General features: G+C 42.5%; 1 protein-coding gene across 1 annotated transcript in view; it reads right to left on the minus strand.

The window, feature by feature from the left end:
• myom2a (myomesin 2a) overlaps positions 1-11,330 on the minus strand; it is a 38,645-nt gene that overhangs the window by 9,672 nt on the left and 17,643 nt on the right. The window contains 12 exon segments of the mRNA XM_042303071.1: positions 1,537-1,712; positions 1,850-1,976; positions 2,234-2,421; positions 2,738-2,755; positions 2,984-3,105; positions 5,353-5,527; positions 6,183-6,200; positions 6,362-6,545; positions 6,788-6,915; positions 9,331-9,384; positions 9,525-9,724; positions 10,121-10,262. Coding sequence (XP_042159005.1) covers positions 1,537-1,712; positions 1,850-1,976; positions 2,234-2,421; positions 2,738-2,755; positions 2,984-3,105; positions 5,353-5,527; positions 6,183-6,200; positions 6,362-6,545; positions 6,788-6,915; positions 9,331-9,384; positions 9,525-9,724; positions 10,121-10,262 — 1,532 coding nt within the window.

The raw sequence follows: 11,330 nt of genomic DNA on the forward strand, positions 1-11,330 counted from the left end.
GACTGAATCCTCACCAGGCAAGGTGGGCCATGTTTTTCACTCGTTTTGTGTTTACTCTTTCTTACAGACCAGGCTCCCAGAACGTCAAGGCAGACGCATTGTCTCGGCTGTATGACACAGAGGAGCGGTCCATGGATCCCACTCCCATACTCCCAGCTTCGTGTTAGGTGGCGCCCAGTAGTGTGGGAGCTGGACGTGGACATTGAGCGGGCGTCACGTGCAGAGCCCTCTCCCCCTGAGTGTCCAGCTGGTCGTCTGTACATTCCGTCTGCTGTCCGCGACCGATTGATCTTTTGGGCTCACACGTCACCCTCCTCTGGTCATCCTGGGTTAGGTTGGATGATGCGCTGTCTTGATGGGCGGTACTGGTGGCCCACTTTAGCTAAGGACGTGAGGATTTATGTTTCCTCCTGCTCGGTGTGCGCCCAGTGCAAGGCTCCTAGACACCTGCCCATAGGTAAGCTACAACCTTTACCCGTTCCTCAACGGCCGTGGTCACACCTGTCGGTGGATTTTTTTGACTGATCTTCCACCTTCACAGGGTTACACCACGATCCTGGTCGTTGTGGATCAGTTTTCGAAGTCCTGTCGTCTCCTCCCTTTGCCCGGTCTCCCTACGGCCTTACAAACTGCAGAGGCCCTGTTTACACACGTTTTCCGGCACTATGGGGTGCCTGAGGATATTGTGTCTGATCGGGGTCCCCAGTTCACATCAAGGGACTGGAAGGCGTTCATGGAACGCCTTCCAGGTCTGGGGATCTCGGTTAGTCTTACCTCAGGTTTTCACCCCGAGAGTAATGGGCAGGTGGAGAGAGTTAACCAGGATGTGGGTAGGTTTCTGCGGTCATATTGCCAGGACCGGCCGGGGGAGTGGGCGAAGTTGCCCTGGGCCATCTCGCCCGCTCCAGGAGGCTGAAGTGCGTGATGTTCCTCCGCCTCCTCTAGACATCGAGGGGGTCCCCGTGGCCGGTGTCGACGCACTGCTGGAGGGGGGGTACTGTCACAACTTCTGCCGAAGTCGTTGCCTCTCCTTGTTCGGGCGGTGATCGGCGGTCGACGTCACCGGTCTTCTAGCCATCATTGATCCATTTTTCATTTTCCATTGGTTTTGTCTTGTTTTCCCACACACCTGTTTTCAATCACATTCATTACCTGTTGTGTATTTAACCCTCTGTTTCCCCTCATGTCTTTGTCAGAGATTGTTTATTGTCAGTGTTGTGTTTATTGTATAGGTGCGCGACGGGTCCTCGTACCCATGTTTGTTTATATTAATTTCTTATTAGTGTTATGGAGCATGTTACGTGGACATTCATTAAAAGACTCCATTTTACACTCCATTTGACTCTCCTGAGCCTGACTTCCCTGCCACCTATACACACGACTCTGACAACAACATGACGTTTCATTAACCTTTCTATATCAATACATGATTCAAACTACATTTTTGAGTTTTACGCACACATATTACAAGATTCAATATACAAACTGAATGAATCATCATGTCTGCAGGTCTACATGCTGTAGCTGCTTGTTTACCTGCAGGTAACAGTGGCCAATAGCCTCTTCATTCAGGGGGTGGTAGTGATGGCCCTTCTTGGCCATCTCCACGATGTATCCAGTGACGGCACTGGCACCGGTATAGACAGGGGCCTTCCACAGGATGACCAGGGAGTCACCTCTGACCTCTCTGAAGGCCAAGTCATAGGCTGGACCTAAATGTCAAACAGTAAACTTGCACAATCTCACTGCCCATAGCTGGAACATTATTCAAATTAAATAACTTAATTTAAAATTAAATAAGTAACAGGGACATTATACAGTACCACTCATAATAAGATGGTTACTTTACCAGGTAATGCAGAAGTCCAGGCCTCACACTTCAGAGGTGTGCTGGGAGCAGAGGGCACGCCCACACCTGCCAGGTTCCCAGCCTGGACCTTAAACTCATAGAAGGTTCCCTCCGTCAGACCATCAACCTGAAGAGAAGGGGACAATAATGAGACAGGAACACAAATATATCCAATATTTTCAACAGTGTTGCTACAAGTAGCTACATATTTGCTATTGATTTTGAATGGCAAAGTTGTATTATAGATCTAATATATTATTTTGATGCAGAGGGAAGAGTGCATACTGTTCACACTATCAACACTGCAGTTATTAAACCATTATGTATGAAGAACCAAACCTATTTATCCTAACCAGATGCCACTTCTGACACCACGTGACATACCCTGTAGGTCCTGGTCTTGGTGGGGGCAGAGTTGACCTCCTTCCAGGCCAGGCTGTCTGCATCACGCTTGTCGACGTAGTAGGCGTTGATCTTGGAGCCACCGCCATGCTTGGGACTGTTCCAGGCAATGATCATGGAGGCTCCGTCACAGCTCAGCATGGTGATGCCATGAGGTGCACTGGGCGTTGCTGTGGCACAGAGTCACACAGGTAAATTCAGAATGCCTTTCCGTCATGTAAAATTGATATTTGTTCATTTGGGATTTGTCATACAGTTGCATTAGTTTTTTTTGTTATACAGTGATATAGTGGTTAAATTGTGTGTACAATATGGTGGGTGATTTGAAAGGAAACACATGATGATACTGTGATACTGACAAAGTTCAGAGCACAGATACAGCAAAAGTTGGGGGAAGGGACAGTGAATAAGTCTGGTGGTGAACCTGTTCAGGAGCAACACTGTGCATTAAAACACCCCTAGATAACAGAACAACTGAATACATACCATACTCCACTCCCCTCTCTAGATGAAACAATAAAATCATTCATATTTAGCATTGGACAAAGGAAAATAGTCAAAGTCAAGTATTGATAGTAAGGCAATACTGCTTGCTCTTTGGTGGTCTAGTTAAGGTTACTGTAAAGCACTTTATGTGACAACTGTTGGTGTAAAAAGGGTTTTATAAATAAAATTGTATTAATTGATTGCAATCCTGCATTTCTTATATGGCAATATTCTATTGATACGTACTGAGGGCGGGCTCCACAGCAATAGGAGTAGACTCCTGGGACTCATCACTGAGGCCATAGACATTGACAGCCTGGACACGGAACACATAGGTCTCTCCCGGGGTCAGTCCATGGACCACAAACCTAAAACAGTGAAATTAAACATGATCATCTATATGTCTTGAATTGAAGGTGGTATTGCTGACTTTAAGACCTGGATAATATATCCAGTGCCTTCGGAAAGTATTCAGACCCCTTGACTTTTTCCACACCTTATTCTAAAATTGATGAAAACCTTTTTTCCCCCCTTATCAATCTACACACAATACCCCATAATGACAAAGCAAAAACAGGTATTCAGACCCTTTACTCAGTACCTTGTTGAAGCACCTTTGGCAGCGATTACAGTCTTGAGTGTTCTTGGGTATGACGCTACAAGCTTGGCACACCTGTATTTGGGGAGTTTATCACATTCTTCTCTGCAGATCCCCCAAAGCTCTGTCAGGTTGGATGGGGAGCGTTGCTGCACAGTTATTTTCAGGTCTCTCCAAAAATGTTTGATCGGGTTCAAGTCCGGGCTCTGGCTGCGACACTCCTGCGTTATCTTGGCTGTGTGCTTAGGGTTGTTGTCCTGTGGGAAGGTGAACCTTCGCCCCAGTCGGAGGCCCTGAGCTCTCTGGAGCAGGTTTTCATCAAGGATCTCTGTACTTTGCTCCGTTCATCTTTCCCTCAATCCTGACTAGTCTCCCAGTCCCTGCCGGAGAAAAACATTCCCACAGCATGATGCTGCCATCACCATGCTTCACCGTAGGGATGGTGCCAGGTTTCCTCCAGACGTGATGCTTGGCATTCAGGCCAAAGTGTTCAATCTTGGTTTCATCCGACCAGAGAATGGTCTGAGAGTATTTAGGTGCCTTTTGGCAAACTCCAAGCGGGCTGTCATGTGCCTTTTACTGAGGAGAGGCTTCTGTTTGGCCACTTGATAAGGGAATTTATATGTTTAAGGTAATGACTAAAGAATTCCACCCTGAAACGTATAAGACTATATTCCAATAATACATGTGTGGTACAAGTTAAGAGGGAGAAATATGTGGAGAAAACAGAGGCTGATAGACTACACGTGACAACTCTGAAAAAGCTGACAACAGGAGGGCCCTTCAAAGGCCGCTCTTATCTGGTGAGGAAAAGAACGGCGAGAAACTGCCAAGGCTGGTAGAAAAGTGATAAAACTGTCTCTGTGTGTGTGTGTGTGTGTGTGTGTGTGCGTGCGTGCGTGTGTGTGTGTGTGTGTGCATAGAGGGGGTTATAAAGTCTGTTCAAATTTTGGTTGACTTTAGAGCTCTCATGAATAAACTAGAACAAACCTTTTGCAGAAGCTGAGTCTTTGCCTAATTCTTATTAACCCTATCTTTACAACCTAGGGGGAATTGGTCAAAGCTATAGTGATTGTTATCATCATTGGGATTGAAAATTCTTGTGACACCACTCTACCATAATGGCCTGATTGGTGGAGTGCTGCAGAGATGGTTGTCCTTCTGGAAGGTTCTCCCATATCCACAGAGGAACTCTAGAGGTCTGTCAGAGTGACCATCTGGTTCTTGGTCACCTCCCTGACCAAGGCCCTTCTCCCCCGATTGCTCAGTTTGGCCGGGCGGACAGCTTTAGGAAGAGTCTTTGTGGTTCCAAACTTCTTCCATTAAAGAATGATGGAGGGGCACTGTATTCTTGGGGACCTTCAATGCTGCAGATATTTTTTGGTACCGTTCCCCAGATCTGTGTCTCAACACAATCCTGTCTCGGAGCTCTACGGACAATTACTTCAACCTCATGGCTTGGTTTTTGCTGTGACATGCACTGTCAACTGTGGGACCTTTTATAGACAGTTGCCCCAATTGAATTTAGCACAGGTGAATGCCAATCAAGTTGCAGAAACATCTCAAGGATGATCAATGGAAACAGGATGCACCTGATCTCAATTTCCAGTCTCATAGCAAAGAGTCTGAGTACTTATGTAAATAAGATGTGTATTTTAATTTTTAATACATTTGCTAAAATTTCTAAAAACCTGTTTTTGCATTGTCATTATGGGGTATTGTGTGTAGATTGCTGAGGATGTGTTTTTATTTAATACATTTTAGAATAATGCTGTAATATAACAAAATGTGGAAAAAGTCAAGGTGTCTGAATACTTTCCAAAGGCACTGTAGGTGTCAGGATTTTTCCAAATCAGTGTCTCGTTTGCAAAGATTTTATTTCTGGATTATTCTCAAGCCAGAGGCCTGTCACACTACATTCACTGTCCCGTCTCCTTTAATAACATATCTAATATTAAATCACTGCAATAGTTTGAATAGATAACTAGTAGACAAACGTATATGTTTAAATGGCTACCTGGTGTGCTTGTAGGGCTTGTGGTTGCATGGGGCCCAGGTCTTTGATCCCACCAAAGAGGCATCTATGTAGTACCCCATGAGGTGGTTAGGGTGTTTGGGGGGGTCCCACTGCACAAACACGGAGGACTTGGTGTTCCTGGTGGCAACCACCTGACCAGGAGCCGAGGGAACACCTCCACAGGCAAAACACATACATGTTGGGGACTGGAGATATTGAATTGATGTATCATTACTACACAGTAACAGAGTATATGAGCATAGGAGTTAGAAATACACACATATCTTCAATTTAATCTTCAAATAAATGATTGTCATCATTTATAAAGACCTTCATTCAAGATGGGAAAAATTATGCATTTCTCATAATGCATAACATACCCGATGTGACACGATTTCTTGGTACAATGTTATGAGGAGATACAGAAATGTAAAGAACAATGAACACAATACACAATCTGTAAACCTGTGAACTACATTCCACAAAACATACCTTCGGCAGGGGATGACAGAGGTATTCTTTTCAGTTGTGATGATAGATGATGTCATGCATCTCTCATGTAGGGAGTTTGTGTCAGACAAGAGTGTCCTACTACAATCATGGATATTGTGGGGACGAAACTTATTTTGGGATTGTGACGTTAGGGTGAGGATACTGTAGGATTTGATGTGACTTAATCATGCCCATCATTGGTAGTTAGTTTCTCCAAAATACGAACAGGGGTGAAAGACCCCTGTTTGTGATTGTGACATTACAGGAATGTGATAGTCACATGACATAAATCTCAGTGCGTTTAAAATAAGAGACGTTGGGCTTTATATTGTACATACCAACAGGCCGCTCGCTACCTGAAACATATGTTAAACAGAGTCTCATTTATCAAAGTAGAATTGGAAGGACTCCTTGACTGTCGCTGTTTGTAAATGTATGTATCATACATTTTGTGTGTGTATGTGTATACCTGTCTGTGTGTGTGTGTGCCTGTGTGTGTGCTAAACCCCACTCTTACCATGCTCATCCACCTTTTCGATGGGATCTGTAGGCTTAGAGGCCTCGCTGGCGCCGTACAAGTTCTCAGAATACACACGGAACTGGTACTTTTTCCCGGCTTCCAAATCGAAAACGGGGTAGCGAGGGGACTGCAGTTTCACTGCTGTGTTGATCCTCTGCCAAGCCCCAGTGCCTGACACGGACTAGTGGATATTTGGGACGGGAGGGCAAATGAAAGGTAAAGCCTTCTACAACGTCATTGAATCACTAATCCCATTAGTAAAATGCCTTTAGCTACATACCTGCCAGCTGTTATTTTGCTAAAATATTACTGCACTTTAGACAGATTGAAATTTGTGAAATGATAAATGGACTGTCTAATCTATTACAGTTCCTGTACTGAGAGACCTACATAGATGGGAAGGGGAAAGGAGCAGCCACACACCTTCTCAATGATGTACCACAGTGGTGCCCGTCCACGAGGGCTGGGGGGTTTCCAGCTCAGCACGATATATGATTTGAATATCTCTGAGGCATGCATATCTGTAGGCTCCCCCGGCAATGTAACGTAACCTATGTTGGGATTGGATGGCATTGAACAATACTTCATAACACTTATTATTTGATCAATAATAATTATATCAACTTTAAAGTACATTTGGGGTTCATTTAGTATTTATAATTATGGAATTACAATAGGGATTAGTTTAGATCGCTTTAGTTACAATGTTAGCGTCAAGAGTTAGATAATAGGTTAAAAGTTATACAACGCAAAGGATGACATTTGGATATGAAAAATGAAGGATATAAGTTATAACGAAAATACAGTTGAAGTCGGAAGTTTACATACACTTAGATTGGAGTCATTAAAACCCTCCACAAATTTCCTGTTAACAAACTATAGTTTTGGCAAGTCGGTTAGGACATCTACTTTGTGCATTACACAAGTCATTTTTCCAACAATTGTTTACAGAAAGATTATTTCACTTATAATTCACTGTATCACAATTCCAGTGGGTCAGAAGTTTACATACACTAAGTTGACTGTGACTTTAAACAGCGTGGAAAATTCCAGAAAATTATGTCATGGCTATAGAAACTTCTGATAGGCGCATTGTCATCATTTGAGTCAATTGGAGGTGTACCTGTGGATGTATTTCAAGGCATACCTTCCAACTCACTGCCTCTTTGCTTGACATCATGGGAAAATCAAAAGAAATCAGCAAAGACCTCAGAAAAAAAATTGTAGACCTCCACAAGTCTGGTTCATCTTTGGGAGCAATTTCCAAATGCCTGAAGGTACCACGTTCATCTGTACAGACAATAGTACGCAAGTATAAACACCATGGGACCACACAGCCGTCATACCGCTCAAGAAGGAGACGCATTCTGTCTCCTAGAGATGAACGTACTTTGGTGCAAAAAGTGCAAATCAAGAATCCCAGAACAACAGCAAAGGACCTTGTGGAGATGCTGGAGGAAACAGGTACAAAAGTATCTATATCGACATAGCCTGAAAGGCCGCTCAGCAAGGAAGAAGCCACTGCTCCAAAACAGCCATAAAAAAGCCAGACTACGGTTTGCAACTGCACATGGGGACAAAGATCGTACTTTATGGAGAAATGTCCTCTGGTCTGATAAAACAAAAATAGAAGTGTTTGGACATAATGACCATCGTTATTTTTAGAGGAAAAAGGGGGAGGCTTGCAAGCCAAAGAACAACATCTCAATCGTTAAGCATGGGGGTGGCAGCATCATCTTGTGGGGGGTGCTTTGCTGCAGGAGGGACTGGTGCACTTCACAAAATAGATGGCGTCATGAGGGAGGGAAAGAATGTGGATATATTGAAGCAACATCTCAAGACATCAGTCAGGAAGTTAAAGCTTGGTCGCAAATGGGTCTTCCAAATGGACAATGACCCCAAGCATTCTACTAAAGTTGTGTCAAAATGGCTAAAGGACAACAATGTCAAGGTATTGGAGTGGCCATCACAAAGCCCTGACCTCAATCCTATAAAACATTTGTGGGCAGAACTGAAAAAGTGTGTGTGAGCAAGGAGGCCTACAAACCTGATTCAGTTACACAATCTCTGTCAGGAGGAATGGGCAGAAATTCACCCAACTTATTGTGGGAAGTTTTTGGAAGGCTAACCGAAACGTTTGACCCAAATTAAACAATTTAAAGGCAATGCTACCAAATACTAATTGAGTGTATGCAAACCTCTGACCCACTGGGAATGTGATGAAAGAAATAAAAGCTGAAATAAATCATTCTCTCTACTATTATTCTGACATTTCACATTCTTAAAATAAAGTGGTGATCCTAACTGACCAAAGACAGGGAATTTTTACTCTGATTAAATGTCAGGAATTGTGAAAAACTTAGTTAAAATGTATTTGGCTATGGTGTATGTAAACTTCCAACTTAAACTGTAAATGTAATCTACCCATGTTAAATATAAGTTTAAAGAGCTGTCTTGTTAGTTTCCTATTTATTATGGTGTTCGTGTTACCGTTAGTCCAGTGTTGTCAATGAAGTTTCTTAGAAAACTTTTTATTAATTCTTATTATGAAGTTTTGATATTAATATGACTACTATCATTAGAGTTGTTACTATGGCAATACCAAAGTCCAATCTAAAAGCAGGAGGTGAGCAGGAAGCGCGAGGGTTTATTGATTAACAATGTAGAGACAATAAGGGGAGGAATCCTTCATCTTCTCCTTTAAGATACTGAGAACACAAGTATTTATGTGTACATATATTCATGTGTATAGTATTGTATATTGTAAGGGCTTTTGCCGATACAATATATTTAACAGGTATTTGCTTTGATGGATATCGGTCAGTTATGGAAATGTTGTCTATATGTTGATTTTAATGCTGTGTGGAAGGTTAATTTGTTATCCAGTGTTTTTGTTTAATAGATGAGAGGAATAGAATAGACTCAACACAATATTTTGGACCGCTACTATTGTTGGCATACTCTACCTTCCAGGTCATCATCTTTAATCACTACTTCATGTTTCCCATCCAGTTTAATCACTGTTCCAAAAGAGGAAAAAACAGAAAAGTCATGCATGACACAATCTGCTGGCTGATATTTCACCCAGAAATATAAATACAAAAATGTCATTTGAGTATGCAGTCAAGTAGACATCATGAGTCTGTGTGTGGTTATGTACCTTGCAGTCTCTCTCGCTCAGCTGGGTCCAGGGCAGTCACCTTGTCAGACTCGCGGGATGGTCTGCTGATCCCGGCACTGTTGACAGCCCTGACCCGGAAGTGGTAGGCGTGACCCACTTTCAGGCCATGCACGGGGTACTTACAGATCCGCACTGGGGAGTCGTTACACTGGGACCAGGTAGCACTACCAGACTCACGTCTGTACAGGAGGAGAAGGAATTACATCATAAACCATAGAATGTATTGACGTGTGAAAGTGCTGGTCTGAATGGACATCAACAATGATACTGCAGATGTTTGTAATTTCATCAGTCATTTATCTACAAATCTAATTTGCATGCCTTTGTCACAAGTCCTTGTTTGGCTCTGTAAGATCCAGTAGCTTCACAAAATCAATTGCTCAACCAGATTAGATCTGAAACATCATGTGACCGTGAAGTTTCTCACAATCACTCCACTGTCTTACACTCTCAATGGCCATCCTTTATGTCTTCTACATCTTCTAACAACTGCAATCAAATCTGCTTTTATTGACTGTTGTTGGAGATTCTGGATTGGAGAGTCTAATGTAAGGTCCTACATTACTAAAACTGACTTGTCCACAAAGTATCCGGTGATGGCAGCCTCGTTGGTGGTGTTGGGGGGCTTCCAGGCAACCAGGACGTAGTCCGAGTTGATGTCGAACGCCTTGATGCTGATTGGTGCACCGGGTGCTCCGGCCACAGAGGGAGCAGCATCTGGGGAATAAGGAAGAGAATAAGGAAGCAAGGTGGGAATGTAGAGAATAAGGAGACAAAGTAGCAATACTGTATAAATCACTTATGTATGGGATTACAAACTGAATACAGTATGTAAAATGCCTAGAGTATATATTTGTGTTGAGTCAGGCCTGAAGTTTAAAAGGCCTGTTGGAACTGTGTCATTTATCACTAAATGTTTCTTAACAATAAACCTCAAACCTGGTATTGTTTCTGATGTATAGCATTATAGTAAACATCCTTTCCTTTCTAATGTATAACATTAAATAATATTTCTCAAATATATATATGTTGTTTCTACACTCCTAGAAAAAAGGGTTCCAAAAAGGTTCTTCACCATAGGAGAACTGTTTTTTTATTCTGTTTTAGTTTTTGGATTTCATGTAGAACCTTCTGTACAAAGGGCTCTACATGGAACCTGTCGTGGAAAATTGCAAGATTATGTTATAGTGCTTGTAAGATTATTTTATAATCTTTGTATTGCATTAGAATGGTCGTTTTATTCGACAGAATAGAGTATTCCGTTCACTATTGTGTGTGTGTGTTCCACTGAGGATGGGCCTCTATGAGATAGCACTGACAGAGAATATTTGCAATGTCTTTGGGTAATAAAGCCTAAAGAGCATTCCAGATAGTAAAGGTAATGTTTTTGTGCTATACCGTACCAGGGTGAGATGGGTTCCAGTTTGGAGTAGGAGGGGGCCAGACACTGGTCTTTACAATGAGAACTGTTGACACAGCAGTAAGTGTCTGCTATGTTTTATAGATATCTTTCATACAAATCTTAACCTTTGTGAACTGTTCCTAAGATCTATGGTTCGTCATGTAAGTTGAGAGGGGTGTATCTTGTCTATAAAAGATCTTTGTACTTTTCTGTATTCACTTTTCAATGGTTCATTAGAGATAGCGCATCATTGAAAGTCATAAAAGGCTATTGCAAAGCTCTTAATAAAAAAATATGTAGTTTAAGTGTAACTCTGACTGGTGTATAGTTTGTAACTCTCCTCATTTGGTAAAGCAGAAATATGCCATGACAAACCCAAAAGG

The sequence above is a fragment of the Oncorhynchus tshawytscha genome, linkage group LG02, assembly GCF_018296145.1.
Source record: "Oncorhynchus tshawytscha isolate Ot180627B linkage group LG02, Otsh_v2.0, whole genome shotgun sequence".
Classification (NCBI taxonomy): Eukaryota; Metazoa; Chordata; class Actinopteri; order Salmoniformes; family Salmonidae; genus Oncorhynchus; species Oncorhynchus tshawytscha.